The sequence below is a fragment of the Rhea americana genome, unplaced genomic scaffold (assembly GCF_003343005.1).
Source record: "Rhea americana isolate MKP2758 unplaced genomic scaffold, rheAme1 scaffold_0, whole genome shotgun sequence".
NCBI lineage: Eukaryota > Metazoa > Chordata > Aves > Rheiformes > Rheidae > Rhea > Rhea americana.
Window position 1 is genome coordinate 393,917 of NW_028185037.1, and position 18,677 is coordinate 412,593.

The 18,677-nt window shown below is 35.4% G+C and overlaps 1 protein-coding gene across 7 annotated transcripts in view; it reads right to left on the bottom strand.

Annotated features, from left to right (window-relative positions):
- Positions 1-18,677, bottom strand: part of VPS13B (vacuolar protein sorting 13 homolog B) — a 464,422-nt gene that overhangs the window by 191,229 nt on the left and 254,516 nt on the right. For 5 of the 7 annotated variants that reach the window (XM_085301417.1, XM_085301811.1, XM_085301721.1 and 2 more), the window contains 5 exons: positions 13,431-13,602; positions 12,266-12,380; positions 9,826-9,967; positions 7,650-8,058; positions 1,815-1,926 (listed from right to left, as the gene is read on the bottom strand). In XM_085301417.1, the coding sequence (XP_085157543.1) occupies positions 1,815-1,926; positions 7,650-8,058; positions 9,826-9,967; positions 12,266-12,380; positions 13,431-13,602 (950 nt within the window). Of the gene's footprint in view, positions 1-1,814; positions 1,927-7,649; positions 8,059-9,825; positions 9,968-10,514; positions 10,582-12,265; positions 12,381-13,430; positions 13,603-18,677 lie in introns of all 7 variants that reach the window. The other 2 variants (XM_085301642.1, XM_085301569.1) reach the window with 1 other exon arrangement.

The following is an 18,677-nucleotide window of genomic DNA, read 5'->3' on the forward strand; positions in this document are numbered from 1 at the left end:
CTGAAAATGATTTTCTGAAGAAAACCTTTATGGAAACAGCATGATGTTGTAAGGCTGGTCACAGAGAACCCAATAACTATCAGATGAGAGATGTCGGTGCCTCAATGCTTATTTCTGCCTTACCCATTTGGCAAGTGATTCCCAAAGGAAGACTGAAGCATATTATAACTGTGTAAAACTGTGAAAACCCGACATACATAAATGTAGTCCAGAAATTTATATTTATAAAAAAAAAAGACCACTACTGCAAAAGGACAGCAGAACCTTTAGGCAATCCAGTGACTTTTGGTTTGGGAAGCACAAAATTTCAGCATTTAAGATGAAGCCACAGATGTGAAGATATCAGACTCAAAAATGCAAACTGGCATTGCTTCACTGATTTTAATGGAAATCACATCACTTCCATTGCTGACTCACTAATTTGTAACGCATATACAAGGAACACTACGCAGTTCCCCTTAGGTGATGGAAACATTACTGAAGCTAAAACTTGCAGATTTCACATTACTATAGGGGATTTTTTTTTGACAGATTTTTGGTTGCTGTGAGAAGAAGACTGGAACCTACATTTGGTTTTGTAACGCTCAAAGCAGAAACCAGATGGGAGTCTCCTCACAGAGAGAGGGCAGAAGCAGAAGAAGCCAGTACAAATGTCAGGAAGATCTCTCTCATCTGTGGGCATGTTGGGAATTGGTTCAGGCTTTGCTACCCAAGCAGTTGCTGTTGCCCAGCTGTAAGATTTCTTCCATGAAAGCGCCGTAATATGACAACAGATACATATTTTTCTCTTTTTTTTTTTTTGAAAAAAGGATAAACTACTGTTACTAAACATACAAGCAAATGCAATAATTTAAGTATTTTCAAACAGAAATATGAATAAAAAACTCTTTTACAACTTCTAAGTGATCAGAAATGAAACTGGAGATATTTCATAGTCTCCTTAAAATTCCTAGCCTTGACAAAAGGTAAAACTTTCTGTCATTTTCTAGGCAGTAAATGTTTTACTGCTGGGAAAAGATTTTGATGTTTGCAATTTCTATTGAGCACTACGAAGTACTTAAAAATATTGCCACATCTGAAAAACAGACCAACAGGAAGCATAAGACACTTGTTCATCTATACTTCTGTGACTTTTCTCACTTGGTATTATTTGCAACCATACTTTCATGTCTGGCAACAGTGCCAACCCTACTAAGGATCATATATTACTTTTATCATGTTGATTACATATGTTCACCAGTTTTGCTGCCTACATATGATTAGTGTGGTTTGCACATACTTACTGACACAATCCAGAGCTTGACATTTTCACAGAAAATGTGTTTACTGGGAATGAACTCCTTAGAAGTTTGCTTTCCTTTACAGCTTTGATCTACATGACATCAAGAATCCTACACTTTGAATATATGTTTACCATTAATATTATTAAGATCTATCTCTTTCATACTATATGGCTACCGAGAACTTTGGTAGTCCCAAAAAATCCCTCTTCTCTTAGGTGAACGTGGTAATAGCTGAATAAAAGAATGCCTCTTAAAACGTTCTCATCTGTGAGCTTTAGCTTCATAATGACTTGACATTTAAATTCTGTTATTCATCAGCACTTCACAGAAGAACTTGATTTGTCTAAATGGATTTGAAAGCCCACAAGTGAAGAAAATCAGAAAAACCTGGGTTTGAATATCAAAAGATTGTATGTGAAAAGTATTTTTACAGGCTGCACGTTCCCCTGTTTTATTGATCAATTAACTTCTCCCAAAATGAATTTTTCTGAGACTGTATATAAAAAACCCCAACCCTTCCCCAACACTTACTGATAAATGTCTTTTCTGAGCACAGCTCTACTAAGAGGGTTGTCAGCCTGGGGAGCCATAGAGACAGATCCAATCTTGAGAACCAAAGTGTCTTCTTTAATTGCTGGATTAGCTGCAGTGAGGAGAAGAGAAAACATGTGTTTGATTAAAAGGCAACTGCATATAGCAGAACCATGGAAAAATGTTTCTTAAAAAAATCTAAATAAGAATGTCTGCTACGATTCATTTCTGCTCAAGAGCAGCAACAAATGCAAAAAAACCCCATGAAATTAATAGTATTGTTGTGACATATAAAAGTCAAAACTATGCTCATTTAACTTCACTACAGATTTTAATCACACAACTAAATCCTGGTCTGTGACTTCCTACTTTCTCTTAGGCTTTTTTTTATTTTTTTCCAAAATGATGTTGATCCCAAAGAAACAGCTGTCACACAGCTGTTTCTCCAATAATTATCTACTAAAATATCTGCATATTAAGCAGTTTGAATCCTGCATTCTTTTTAACATGGGCCTAGGTACTTTTAGAGGGAAAAAAAAAAGGTTGCAGGATATTACAATGTGATCATTGCAGCAGCAGTTGCTATGGGCTGTAACACACAGAAAAGTTCAAACCTGAAGACCCTGAAAGAGGGTCTGAAACCTGCCACATACATAAATGCATACATGAAATACAAAGTATTTTGTATATTGGGAGAAAAAAGGATAGTAAATTCCACAGCAATAGTAAAATTACTCTAAGAATAAAAAACCCTCTACTTTCCATTTTATCCTCTTTATATCAGCCATATGTATAAATTCTTAGTTTTAAAAGCACTAATCATATTAGGTAGAGAAGCAAAGTTCCGTCCAAAAAACCAGCACTGTATTTCTTGTAGTAAACAAACGCTGCAAATTGTCCTTATAGGGAAAGACTGAGTCTACTGAGTCTCCCTTTCAGCAGCCACAGCCATATTCACAAAGTATTTTGACAGGCTTCTGCTCCGAAGACTTCAGGATAACGAGGAAGCAGCTGAGACCGTGTGATGCAAGCTCCCGCAGGTCACCGTCTGAAGTGGAAGAGTCCACTTCAGCCCCAGTGCTACACTGGGGCTACGCTTTGCCCCTCGCTCTCACATGCAAGGAAGTTCAGCAAGACACCCCCACAAGGGATTCTGCACACGAATGGGAGTAGCAAAAGGAGGTTCAAATATTTTACTGAAGAGTGAACTGATTGATGTGGAAAGATCTAGTGAGCTCACCATGAACTTAAAAGCCTCACTTCTCCTGACCAGTTAAATTCTTGGTGAATCAGACACCACGCTCCGCAGTTATAATTAAAAAAACCCCAGAAGATTAAAAAAAAAAAAAAGAAGTCACGGAATTCACAGAAATTCTAATAGGATATTTTGAAACAATTGTAGGGAAATGACAGAATAGCGGAATGGTAACACAAATTATAGCACAGTAACTAGATGAGAATATAAGGCATCTGCTTAAAAGAACTTCATTTACTTAAAAAGCAGAAGTGAAAATCTTCAGACCTCAAAGGAGAGCACAATCAGGTGCAGCTGGTTTGGTTGCCAGAACTAAGGTAGACAAGTTAAGCTGACAATAAAATCCTACTTTTGACTAATTAGAAAATATGTTTTGAATTTTTCAAACAAAAAATAAATAAGGCGCTGTACTAAGTATTAGACTTCCTGCCACTTGACAAGTTGGATTTTTTTCCCCTGATACTCACGTAAGAAAGAATAAAAAGGAGTAAAGATATTAAATACAGTTCACATTCTGATCATAATGTACTTTAGGTGGCAAACCCTCTACTCTGAGTAGAGGTTGTTAATAAAATAAATTTGAGGTTAGAATTTTAATTTGTCTCTGACACTTAGGAAATCACAGTCATCAGAGGACTATTCATCATGGTCTCTATCATGTGAGCTTTGCAGGAGTCTTCCTTTCAAGGGTGGGCATGGTTCTTTTGTAGGCAGCTTCATGCAGGTTAAGAAATTAAATCTTAAGCTTAAAACACAAACAATCACAGGCATTAATATTTTCACGCTTCAGTACTGATTTCTAATGAATGGTGATATGAGTCATGAGCTGGGATGATGAATATGTATCTCCATTCATTAATCCACGTATTCTCCCACTAGTTTTTCAAAATATGTGTATAATGTAATAAACAAACACAGTCATTTTCTTACAAATATTATCTTTGAGGGGAAAAAAGTCTACATTACAGAGTATAAATACAACCTAGGACAAACCTACAGACCTGAGTGTCATCAAGTTCCCCACAATCTTACTTGGTTTTAACCAATCATCTCAGCTGTCTTTTTGTTCAGCTAAACACATTGTGCTTTTTAAATCCTTCTCATAAGGCTTCTTTTCCAGTACTTAATATTTGTGGCTCTTTTCAGCACCTTCTGTAGTTGTATCAATATCCATTTTTATAATATAAAGCAAACTGGATAAGATACTCCATCATTGCCATATGCAGAAGTACTGCTACCTCCTTTATTTCTTTCCAGTATTGTCATATTTTGCATCAAAAAAATATTAGCTTTTTTGTAATGGCACCATAGTTATTAAGATGCTTCTCCGCTGTGACCCTTAAGCTGTTGCCATGCACTGCTTTCTAGAAAAGTCTCCAGCGCTGGAAATGTGGTCTGCGTAGACTTTTCCTTGATACAGAACTTTACCTTTAGAATATTTTTAGTATATCTTGTACAAGCAGTGATGTAAGCGCAGTGATGCAGATGCATAGATATGCAGTTCTCAACATTATTTCCCTGTAGGAAATTCTTTACAACACAGGTTGGCGTTAGCCACAGTGGTTTTATTTACTAAAGGTCAATTTAATTTATAAGTCCCCACAGGCAACTATTTTTTTAGACTTCAAGTTAGCAATTTTAAATTCATCTAACATTTCCACTGATTTTGGATGGGGATATTTTTTAAGTTAGAATACCATGATACACAGCATCGAACTCCAAGCAAAACTCTTAAGCATATGAAATCTTTGCAAAATTTTTTTTATCAACTAAGACTTGTAATTTTGACACAGAACAGATACCAGATGTATTCAACAGGACTAATTTTCCATAAAATCATACTGGATCATATCATGTACATATCATATTATATATCATGCAATAAATACCATGTAATTCTTTATTAACTGAATCCTGTAGTGGATTCTTCTTTTATGTTGTGCAAGACAATAAATAAAGCTACCTGTCTTAATTTTACTTGAACATTACACTTGTCATTTTTAATAGATACACTTTTAGCTGCCTGAAACCTGCCTATTCCAAAATGTGTTAACAACTAATCTCAGATGATCAAGATCCTTGAGCGCAAGTTATTCAGTCTGACTGATCAGAAACTGTTTAATAGAAAGCAAGGAGGATGTTAGAGACCATATGTTATGACTGACTTCAAAGTAGAGAGTCATGCTCATATGACAAGAAAATATCACTTTTACAAATGCAGGACATACGTTTATTGAGTATGTTGCCTTTTCTTTCTCACAGTCAACAAATTTATCATGTCCTTGCTAGTGACTCCTGATATTTTGCTCCTAGTACATATTAAAAAATATTCCTATTATCCTCAAAACAATCAGATGTGGATTTTCCCTGTCCTTACCGCTTATCAGTTTTCTTTGCAATTTACAATTTTCTTGTATATAGTAGCTGCTATGCAACATTTCTTTCTCCGATTTGTTACATACTGCTTTTACATATTTAGTTGTCTTTACTTCATCACTAAATACATGTAAGCTGTTGATCAGAGCTTGAAACATCACTTGCTGTAGTAACAAATCAAACTCTGAGTGAAAGCAGCACTTCTACTCTGCTTTCCATCTAAGATTGACTGATACCCTCAAAGTCCACTACAGAAGGAAAGGTTAACATGGTATTGCTGCAAAAACCATGCATGCATGTGTGTAAAATTCCCAAGCAAAAAAACTGAAAAAAAAAACCAAAAAATCACTTCAATTATTTCATGGTGTTTGTGTATCACAGGTCACTGTACAAGTTTGGTGTTTTGGACTATATTTGGACTGCAAAAGTAGATTTGTCTTGTTTTTAAATTCTGTACATGAATCTAAATTATATGTGGTTTTTGGGGGGAGGATAGTTAAAGTACCTAGCACTAGATAAAAGATATGAAAAGCAGACGACTGTGATTAAGACAGAAACTGAGATTATCACTTTTTTACTTCAATGCAGTGATCACATCTTGAAACAGACAACTCTTACTGGATTAAAAAACTCTCTGAATCAATAGATGATGAATGAGGTCTTATTAGGCATGCAGGTTCCCTGATAAACTAGTTTTCTGACATAGCACACCAGTAACATGGGTAACACTCAATTCTTATTCCTTATTATTGCCTCTACAAGGTATAGATTTTGAGGACAATAAACAGTAGAAGCAAGAGGAGGTTTATTTCACATTCATAAACATCAGAGTTTTGGAAAATCTGGGTAAAGGAAGAAACGAAAAGAGAATGGTATTCATTTTGATGACATTTCAGAATTTTCCAAAGGAAGATGTTGGCTGGCTTTCCTATTTATTCAGTAAAATTAATCCTTAGAATCATTCTTTAAAAGCATACCCATTTTTTCTACATCTATTCATGACTAACCACGACAATTCTGTTTTGCATGCATCTTCATAGGATCGATAGCAACTAGACAATGCATTTTTGTCTGATTTCATTTTAATGAAGTGTATAGCTACAGTTCTACAAAAAAGTACTCTTTAAAAAATTTCCTTGACAGCACGCCCCATAACTCTGTTCCAACTAGAATCATAATTCCTCCTTACCAACACAGCCAATCAAATTTTATCTTGCTGTGTTTTCACCATTCCCATTTGGAAAACTGTAGAGGATGCTAGCAAAGAAGTAATCCAAATAAATTCTCACTATTGGTACTTCTTGCAAATACGTTATGAAAAAAATTTAAAATCTGTACTCTTAGGATTAGATTCTGAGCTACTGCATATAATGGCAAAAAGATCCACACCTATAAGACTTATGTAAACATATCATGATACCAATAAATAAAAAATAAAAAATAAAAACGTAAAAGAAAGATTTTCTATCTCTTGATAGACTTTGAAGGATTGCAATGGTAATAATCACATTCCCTCTAGCTGTTACCAGCTGTACTTTAACCTCAACATTTGTTTATTTCTACATACATATTATAGTAGGATTTAAATACATTTTTTGCATAAAGGAGAAATTTTTCTAAAGTAAAAAAAAAACATTAGTCATAATTCAGTCTAAGTAACTTCATCTAAGATTCACTACACAAATGCTAAAATATATCTTTTGTTGGGTATCAATTATAAGGTTGAGAGAGATGATTAAAATGAATGAGAATGTCTACCTGCCGATTGCATAGTTTTCTCGGTACAAATTACCATAGGCTCTGGGGCTCTCTTGCGCTCCACGGCCACAGCAGAAGTCTGTTGAAGACTGAACTGATATCAGCATAAGGAGAACTGACCCAAGAATCACCACTGCCCAACCCATAGGTTTAGGCTTAATTTCTCTTTCCACAGTTCTTGACCATTTGCTTTTATAGTCACACTTTAAATACAAAGTATGTAGGTACAGGCAAAGCAGAGATCAAATGAATATCTATAATTTTTTCAGCAATTCTGTATAGAACTAGTAAGAATTATAGATGTTTTCTACCTCTGCCCCATAAAAACCTGGAAGTCTGAGCAGCGCTGCTAAGTATCAATATCTTACAGTAGTGATTTAACTAACTAAAGAACATTTGTCTAAAACTGAACAGTAAAGCTCCCTCTCTAATATAAAGCACAGTACCTTCTGCGTTATGATGGTTTTCTTCATTTTTTGGAAAGAAGACTCTAATTACACCAGTGTTGATATAAATCAGAGGCAAATTGCGGGAGGTGAGAGTGTGAGTCCTCATAGGTTGGCCTGGTGATTTTCTTTTCTCCTTTTGACTCCTTGGCAACCTGGCTTGAAAAATGCTTGCAACTGCATTAAGCAGAGGAAAACAGAGGACCACATCAAATGCCTGAGCAGAGAGAAGGATCTCATGAAGAAAGTGAGGAGACCCATCAGTGTGACCTTCCAACAGCTTATGGAATGTTCTCCGTTCATTTCTTGATATCAGTTTGTGCCGGACATTTTTTGTCACAGCCTTTGTGTAAGTGAGAGAAAGAAATCCATGTTGCTGGTGTGAGCCATCTAAAAGTTTTGCAGTTGTCTATTTCAAGGAAAAAAAACAAAAATGAAACTGTTAAAGAAATAAAATCTTGTACACACATAACATCCATCAATTGCCATATTGTCTCCTATTAGGATGGTTAGGGTTCTATCTTTTCTAATATCTTCCTACTCTCTGAATACAAGAAAAAAAATGATTTTTTAGCGGACAATTCATTCCACAACGTGTCCTTATTTTACCATCTTATGTTGACTAAAACAATAAATATTTGAACAATTATTTTTCCTTTTTTGATCATTTACATTCTACGTCATTCATTTAGTATGCAGCCTAAACATTATTCAAACATTTGAGCATTATTCAAATCCAAAAAGCCAAAAAAGCCCACATATTTGGGAGAGTCTGAATTCACCAAAGATTGTCTGATAACTTTTTGCACTCAAAATTACATATTTTGATTTCTCCTTCACTTTAGACATTTTAGAAATAAATCTTACTTCCTCCCACACTCCTTTCTGTAAGTGCAATCAACACCTGAGTGCTGCGGTAGGCCTTTGGTGTAAAGTACACCCACATTTAACAAATTACTCTAAGAATGGAACTCGTTTTGCTCCCATCACCTCTAATTATTTAAAGAGTATACTTGTTTCACAGTTAGCAAGAAGGATTTCCTACACATAAATGATAGATGCTTAGCTCCCAAAAGACATATATTACAGTTCTCATTTTATCTTTGAAAGTCTTCTGAGTATTTCAGTGTTATACCATTTGTGAGTGAAAAATTTAAAAAAGCAATACCCAGAAAGAAGAGGCTATTTTCACAGTTTAGGAAACATTTAAATAAGAATATGTTCAAAAATTACCTTTAATCACTTAAGCACAAATGAAAACAACAACACTTTGCAAACATGCTTCCTGAAGCATCTTCAAATTTGATTTAAAAATAATTCAATGTAATTTAAACTTCATTAGTAGAAGAACATCTCTTTCTTAAACAAATGGTATGCAAAGCTTAAATGCTGAAAAAATTATAGTTTTTATGATTACGTGAATTAAAACAAATTAGTAAGTTAGATTTTCTGTTTATAAGAACTAAAGCAACTAGAATAAGAGAAAGTATTGCCAAGTCAATATTCACGATGAAAATAAATCAGACCATACAGAACTTCCACTAACATAAAAGGATTCTACACAGTCGCTCTTGTTTGTGAAGGGCCTAATGACATAATAGTTTTCCAAATAAAATTGGCAAGGAGAAAAAGGAGTTACGTATCTCACAGTGAGATATTCTGAATCAGGAAGCAATGATCCAAGAATTCAAAAGAAAGGCAAAAATATGAATTTGTTAATTGTTGCACTATCAAAATTATATAAAGTAACTGTAAAAAGTATCATTAAGATCTACCTCAGTAACACAAAGTAATTAAATTCCTGAGTAGGTATCAGAACTACACAAATAAAATGCAGCGTTCAGTACTAGCTCTTCCATATTTGCCTTCTGAACATTACTGCATATGCTCCCTTTTAATATAAATAAATCCCATTGACTTCATTGGACTACTATCGTGCATCAGGTTGTGAACCATCAACCCTCCTTCCCATATCTAGTCAAAAAGAATTGACAGTTATTATTAAAGGAAATGAGGGAAACAACATAACTAATACAATCAATATCATCAATCAAGACATTCAGTATAGACAAAATTTAGACAATCAGAAACTACAGGTATCTGAGGGTTTTTTTCTTACTCCAAATTATATTTCTTAGTGGAAGTGCTGTAGCAAAAAATTTTAAAAGATTCTTACAGAAGGAAAGAAGCCAGAGATATTACTGAAAGGGTCCTGCTTGCTGATGGGTCGAACCAACAAGGTACGTCTGTTCAGCTTGTCAGTACAGGAAAGGAATATACCTCCATATTGCCCCAGAGACCAAGAATCTTCTCCGAGGCTTGAGGTAATGAATGAAGCATGGAAGAGGGAAAGAGAAAAAAATATAAACTAAAGAAACTGCCATAAGCAAAAAAAATAATGTCCAATTTGCACAGTTATATGTAACTGCATGATAAAGCCTGTGCCGTACCTTCTTCTAAATTCTGAAATTCAATCAGATTAAGCCAAAAATTGGTAAAAAAATGAATTTTTAAAAATTTTAATTTATGTGAAAGGACAACCCAGCAAGAGGTCAAGATATGTGAAATTAATAACAGAATTTTCCATACACAAATAAACTTACCTCTGGATTTTTAGCAAATAGCTTTATTAGAATGGAGAAGAATGATTACAAGAACCAAAAAACTGTGAAAGAAAAACTATACTCCGATATATTATAAAATCACAGGGTTTACTTATAAAAAGTTAGTTATGAAGAATTAAAATGTTGCTTTGTGTTATAATTCTTGTAATCATTCTTTCTAATGTATCCAAGAATAAAGAAAAATATGTTGTTTAAGAAGAATTATTCAGTTAAGCATCTTAGTTTACTAAAGAAATCTCACCAAAAGCTTTTCTTTGCATTGTAGAAATATTCCTTCAAAATCTCCTGACTGCCAGCCTTCCCCTGGCCTGGAAGACAGAATGTTCACCTTATCTGTTTTTTTTTTTTTTTTTTTTTTTTTTTTTTTTTTTTTTTTTTTTTTGACTCCGTAGCCACTTTGAGTAAGACATCAACTGACACAAGGTTAGACGCTTTAATCATTTTGACAGACTCTAACTGTCATACTGTGTCCTGAAGGCTTTTTTTTTTTTTTTTATCTAGCTTTTTGCTTTAGTCCACAGAAATTCAAACATAGAGAACCATACTTTGAAGACATTATGGAATGTAAATGCACACAATAAAAATTTTGCCAAGTGGAAAAACTTCATATGTCTGTGCATGTGTGTGTGTACATACAGGTATAGGTATATACATGCACATCTGTGAATAAGTGTGTGTATGTGTGTATATATATATATATATATACACACACACACAGACACACACATACACACACACACACACACACAATATATCAATATATCAGTATAATGTATGTATGTGTGTGTGTGTGTGTGTGTGTGTGTGTGTGTGTGTGTGTATAAATTTTAGCAAACAAAAGAACACTGAAGTTGAAAACATTTTCAAGGGAGCATCGGGCTGCTGGGAGTGAAGCACCATCTCTGAAGTTTTACACTGAATTGTGGACAAAGCAGCTTGCAAATAGCAACCAGTTACTGGGATTCCACTGCATTTTAAAGCATCATTATTTGATTTAGAAAAAGAAAAAGTTACAAAGTTTGATTGTCAAATATTACAACATTTTCAAACAATAACTGTATTTGTAAATCTGATAAAACAAATTCAACTTTTTTGTTTTAGACTGTTGATTAGGAAAAAAGTCTCAGAACCACTGGTAACTTCGAAAAGCTGACACTGAATCTCCTTCCTAATGCACATAGGGAACAGTAAAAAATGTTGAATAAAACCTTACAAGCACAGGCTTCTAAGTCAACATGATTTGCATTCCTAAATATTTTAGCCATTTTCAATGTCGATATAATGTTTTAAAACTTTTTTTAAAAAATCTTTTTCTCTCTTTTTCTCAGTGATCATGTTTTCTTTTAAGTTCTGTCTCCCTTAAACAGAATCCGTTGCGCTGTAATGACAAACAACAATCCAACACTCTGTTTAACCAGCTGGACTTGCTAAGATGTACGATGCATCGTATGACTACCACAGACCTAGCCTGACTTGATGGCATCCTGGTAGAGTTTAATCACCAAGATTTTACTCAGCTTTTCTGTGTAATACTATGCTTTGTCACACAGTCACAGATAACCAGCTTAGCTCCCTGCATTACTGCGTTGCTAAGCCACAGTAAAAGAAATAGCTCTACTGTTAGATATTTCTTTTTAATATCTAAGTGTATGGCATCATAAAAAATTAAACATTAGCCACTTGCTAGAGTTAAATGTATTACGAAACAGGTATTTAAGGTATTTCCCATTCAAAATTTCAGCTAAATGAATGATTTTGTCTAACACACCAACAGAGCAATAATGCAAAAAAATGTTTTCTTTATACGAAATCCTTGGAATCAGAATTAATTCCGAGAAACCTCAGTTCCAATGTTTATTATTTAAAAATTTAAAATCCATTCCACTTCATTTAAAATCAACAATTATTTTAAATTTAAGCTAAGAATTAAGAAAAAACTACGGCCACCTTCTTCCAGCCTGGAATTAAAGCAATACAGCTCCTCGGGATTACCTGTTTCTGTAATGGTCAATATTGAAGCTTTCTATTTTACATTTGATTTTGGTATACACATCCTGCACATCCACCGAGGCGCTGAGATCTTCTAATTCACTGACAACACAAACTTCTGTAATAGTCAAAGAAAATTAAAATAAAAAGTTATTAATCTAAAACCTGCAAGTTTGCACAGTATCTGGCACACTATGTTTTGTAAATAGGATGCTGCTGTTTCTGTTCAGTTTTTCTTCATACAGCACACTGGATCAGCTGTCATAGACAGGTGAAAGACACTGTCATAGACTAGTGAAAAAAAACCTAAATCCAAATCTTTTCATACAACTGTGCATAATGCGAGAGACTTATCTATGGGGTTTTTACTTCCAGTTTTCAGAGTACAATTCCTATAAAGAATAAAAACATATTTGCCAAGATAGGTACTTTAACAATTTAGATTTCTGTCTTTCATATGATTATTTGCATATCAAAGGCTCAAGGCCATTTCTTTGCCAATTAGCTTTAATCATATTAGTCTCCTCATTTTTTTTTCCGTATTTCTACCATTAATGACAGCAGTTTCCTAACGAAAAAAGTTCAGTCCTTCATTATGTTTACAGAATCTTCTTTTTTAAAAATTACTATCGAGATGATAATCAAACTTTATTCTCAAAGAAAAAAGAGAAGCTGTGTGCCATACATATTTCTCTTTTCAATGCAGAAGTACTTTGACACATACTATATTTCCCATGACTTTTAGAATTATACTGTGATGATTATGTTAAACTTCATTTTGAAATTTTCAACAGAAAACTACATACCTATAGATGGACGTACACAAAACATACTAATAAATCATACCAAAATGGAACATGACTGCTGTTAAGGCAAGAAATGCAGCCCTATTTTTATTAAGTAAAACAATCAATTTATTTCCAATTCAATAAAATCATTATTCTGCATGAGGAGGAAATGTTTGCCAAAGAACAACAGTGAATTCTGATTACATGCATTAGCCTAACTAGAGCTTGTTGTGGTAGGTTAAAACATAGATCCAACCCAGATTTTTGTATTATAGAGTGTTTAGTATTATCAATAAATGCTCTGAATAGCCAATATTCTGCTTTAATATAAGGTATTGAATTTAAAATAGTATATTACATGGAAAAATTATGCTGAATACCTGTGCCATTGTATCTAGGATCAGGAGCAAACAATTTTATAGTAATTTTTGGCAACATCCACTGCATCCACAGGCTGACACGTCCACTTGAGACTCCAATATTACTTGTTGTTTGTTCCAATGTAACTGAGTCTGAAAATGGGGAATCATCACCACCCTGAAGAGAATCACCCTAGGAAACAAAAGTAACAGCTGAGAAAACAGTCTTGTTTTTCACCACTACTCATTTCTTCTGTCTAGACTGATGCAGATCCACAAACTATATACATATAAACACACCCACTGATAATACCTTCGAATCAAGTCATCTTTTAATGTTAGGAAAAAAAAGAAAAGAAAACATTCTCCTTTTTGGGGTGAAAATAATGGACTTCGGCCAAAACAATACGGTAAAGTTCCATCACTTAGTTCCACTTTGGAGTAGCGAGTTTTTCTCACTAGCTCTTTTAATGAAACACTACCACCAGTGAAAAAAAACAGCCTGATAGGGATATTCAGAGCTGAAATGGAAAAGGGCATAAGGAGGCTTGTGTACATCTCAGCAACAGAGGAAGAAAGAGTTGTAGGAGATTCCAAATGGGGAATGTCTCAGTATGGCCACAGCACTTCCATAGCACACACATACTGGCTTTTCTTCTTCTTAACTGTAATTGCATGTAACTTCTTGGGGAAATTGATTTCACAAAATAATAGCTTTGTGCAAGGATTGGGAACATTTTAGTTTCAACTTTGTTAGTATTCCTGTTGTTCAAAAAAGTTGTTTCTGTCACTTGCACTACGCTTGTATACATGAACAACCTGTCGGCAACTCAGATTTCTGTGCCATCAATAATCTCTGTTCCTTCCCTAAAACAGTAAGAGCTCAAAGGTTAATGTTTTCAGAGAAAAGAGTGATGCAAATGAATGCTATCCTGAAAATCCTGTTAGGAAAAGGGCTTATGAGAGCCCGGCAGATAAGCTCTGAGGATTCTCAATGGGAAACCAGAAAATGTACAACCCACAGGACTTCACCCTACTCCTCTGCCAGAACTTCCTGCCTCCATGGAGGGAAGATGCAAATGTTGCAGCTCCTTATGTTATACAGCCTATTAAACTGAACATGATGGAAACTTATTCTTATATGGTTACTAATGTCAACCAGAAGCCACTAAAAATCCATCAGCATCCTCACTTGTAAACCCCCCAAGTGTTGCAATGTTTCCATCACTTTTCCAGCACAAAAGGCAAAGAAAAAGGTATTGTCAAAACTGGCTACAGATAGGCTTTGAGCCATTAAGGCCAAGTTGTTTCTAAGATTTACAGAGCAAAAAACACCCAAAGTTTTAATTCTTAAAGAAGATTTGGAGGATTAGGAAAGGTAAATTATGACAAACAAACATTAAAAAAACATTTTAAAGTATTGCTAATTCTGAGATTTACCTAATGACTAAATCATGATGATTTAGAGAGAAGACACCCTGGAAACAGACCTACACAGCAGGCACTGTACAGTTTGAATAAACACCTATTCACCTGTCAGGAAAGCAATCCACTTACTTCAGCTTCAAAAATCCCAGAAAAATTTAGCTGTCAGTAACAAAACTTAAAAAGTTGACATTACTTGACCCATTCTACAGTCCAAAATCAGGAGTAGGGAAATTCTGTTAGCAATCTATTCTCTGAGAGGGTAAAACTTATCCCAAACCAAATGACATAGCTCGTATGGAAGCATTTAGGCTGATTAATCACATTTTCAATCAGCTCCAGCCTACAGTTTAATTAAAGGATTTCTGTCATGTATACACATGTTGTCTTATCACCATCTTAACTGTAAGACAAGGCAAAAAGGCAAATAAGAAAAAAATCTTACTAAAATTTTGCACACATGCTATTATTTCTTTGGGCTATTTGATATCCAGAAAATGGAGCAGTTGGCATTGTACTTTTAGAATTTATTACATAATGAAGGATACTATTACAGTTTCCAAGTTATTTTTCAGAAAAGCACTGAAACACAGCTTCCGCCTCAAGTTTTCAGCTTTATGTCACTCACATTAGCATTTATTGGATTTTTTTTTTTGTTTCAGCGAAACTTAGAACACAAACATAGAGAAACAGCAAAGGTTTTTTCTTTTATTTAAGTGCACTAACCATTACCCTTGAAAAACTCAGTGGTACTTACTGAGATTGATAAGTAACCATCTAAGCTGTCAAACATCTGACATACAGAACTTATCCCTTCATACATTCATTCGTATGGGAAGGCAAACACTGTGCAGCTAACATGTTACAGGAAAATAATACCTAAAAATGTGGTTGTATTATTTAGAGCAGTTTAACAGACATAATATGAGTTGCTGACCTGAAAATTACGATTCAGTTTACCCTCAAGTAACTATGATTTGAATTAATCAAGCGCATGAAAATAGGTATAAGCACCATTGCTACAGCTTTGAATTCCTTTAAAGCCATAGGTGACTGTCACCTGAAAGATTATATTAGACTCCGGGGAGCTGCTATTAATATGAAGGTTTCTTAGTGGAGCAGAGACACGTTTCAATCTATCTCACTCTTCCAAAACCAGGAAAAGGAAAAATATCAGGCCATAGCCCAAGTGAGAGAAAATTTCACACTAAGTATTGATGGAGGGAGCTGGTATACAGCACTGTAATGCTTATTCCATGGTAAAGTTATGCAAGTTCCCCCGTTCAGAAAGAAAACAAATATCCTACCCTAACACTCATCAATTAAGTTTTAAGAAAAATCAGTGGTAGTTCCATAACATTGTATATAATTATAGATTTAAGAAATTGTGTAAGTTTAAGCATCATCTTCGCTGGATTTAAAAATGAACTTCAACACGTGCTTTATGGACTGGGAATTTATGTTTTGTTTTACAAAAAGTCATTCAAATGAAGAGGGACTTTTCTTCTTCAAATGCCACTATGAAACAGAAAATTTAAAAAAGATGAATTAATTCTAACTTTACATGGTTCAAGAATATTAATCACAGAATCCATCTAATCCATCTAAGTGTCTCTTCATGAAGATTTTGAAGTCTTTGAAGATGATATTGTCCTGTGCTAGGATTTTAAATACAAAATGGCAAAAAGGGCCATAAATCAGCATGAACATTAGATATTTATTGCCCTGTGACAGATTTTATCTGTTATGTTTTATATTGTAAAATAGAACAAGTAAATACTATTTTGCCCTCTAGAAAAGCTCTGATCCCTTATTATCCCTCCACAAGAGAGCGAGCGAGCAAGCAAGAGAGAACGAATGCGTGAATGAATGAACAAACCCAGAGCTGCACGTACCAGAGACCTGCAGAAATAAACTGAAAAACATGACACCTAAACCTGACTGATGTTCAGCAGCTTCCTGCTTTGTAGAAAAGTGGTGCTTGCATGCCTAACACACACCATGTGGACTCCTTAAGGAGTTCACAAAGGCAGCAACAGGTACAACTAGCCCAGAATCTAAGACAAGACAAACACTGCTGGCTATGAGAAGGGCCACCAAAATGAAGGGAATGTATGGATAGCTCAGAAGTAGCTGTATAGACTCAAAGTATAAGCAAAATTCGTAAGAGAGAAAGAATGCTTGTTTGTGTATGCATTTACTTGCATGTGTGGTGGAAGGAACGGTGAACAGTCATGGAGAGCGCTAAGGAGAAAAAGCTGGGAAAGAAGATTACAAATACGCTTACAGAAAACGAGTTACAGAAACCAGGAATGGGTGCAGTACTGACTCTGCTACATATAGGCAGATATCTTTAGGCTTTTCAGCACTAAAACTCCATTTTGTTTCTCCCAAATGTCCACACCTGTCCTTGGAACAGGAACTGGAGAAGGAACGAAAGCCGGGTGAGAAGCCTGGAGAGTGTCAGGCCTGGGGCTCTCCCAGCAGCCTCCATGGATGCATGGAGGGAGAGCAGCCTCTTCTCCAGCACAACCACCACTTACTGCCTCTGAGTCCTTACTGCTTCTCCTGAAAGTGCAGCCTCCAGTATTAGGACAGCAGCACATCCTGAGGCAGCAGCAGCCCAGCCCTGTTGCCATCCTCTGCTGATCCCTATCCACTCTCTTCCAACAGTAGCCTGTGTCCCCAGCCATCTGCTTTGCTTACTTGTAAAGCCATAAAAGGCAGGAGCACACATCTACTTCTAGACCCAGAATGAACACAGTACTGTAAGAATCCCATCTCCCCCTTTAATCAGACCTCCCAGATGCCTCATCCGATTTCATGACCAACAAGGGCATCAGCAACTTCCATTCAGAGCCCTTTGATCTCTGCCTTCTGTAAATCCCATCCTTGTCATTTCTTTCCTGTAACTCATCCAAATGGTTTGGACACTGCTTTCCAAGAACTTTCCGCACCTTCGTAATTAACCTCTGAATGATTCCCCTGAAAGATGATGTTTCTACTGTGGAGTTTCCTTGTGTCCAGAATGACTTTTCTCATCAAACCTCAAATGCTCGAGAGACGCTGGAGTCAGAGGTACTTGGAACAGGGGGGATCCCTCAAGCACGGCAGCTCCGAGGAAGCAGCCAGCCAAGGACAAGCTGCCGTTGCTGAGATCCCGAGATGCATTTCACGGAGTATCAAGAAATGGAGGCCAATTAAAGGTCAAGGAAAGGGAGAAGCAATGCTTATTGAAACCTGAAAATGTGCTTATTTTCAGTTCAAATCAAAGTTCAAGCCAATGCTGATGTTCTGTAGACTGATTTGCTCCTCTCCATTCACTTTAGAAAATGCATTTTCCCTTCTGTTTTTAGAGCTGTACCATTTTTGAACTTCTTTTTATCCTAGTGACATGCTTAATTTGCCAAACTGTAATTCACACACTGTGCTGGAGGGGCAGGGGGGAGAGACGGTCTCCTCTCCCCCCCATACACACCCTCACTCTCCCACTGGACATGCTCCAAAATGCTTTTGGTATGAAAATCAATTTTGTTCTAAAATTTTGGCAGATCTCTACATTTCAGAATAGTTTAAAAAAAGCAGAAAACAATAGTAAATTAAACTTAAAGGAGTATATTTAACAAAAAATACATACTGCCATCACGGCAAGTTTTGCATTTTATAATTTGGATGTTTTATTATCATAATTTAGTGAGTTCATATGTTTCATGCATTTTGTTATTTTTTTTTCACAAAGGCTGTTTTTGTTTAGTGGCTTGAGGATATAGATAACTTTGTGCTGTAGAAAACTAAGGCAATCATTTTCCCACACTTTTCTTTAAGCTTATTTTTCTGAAAATA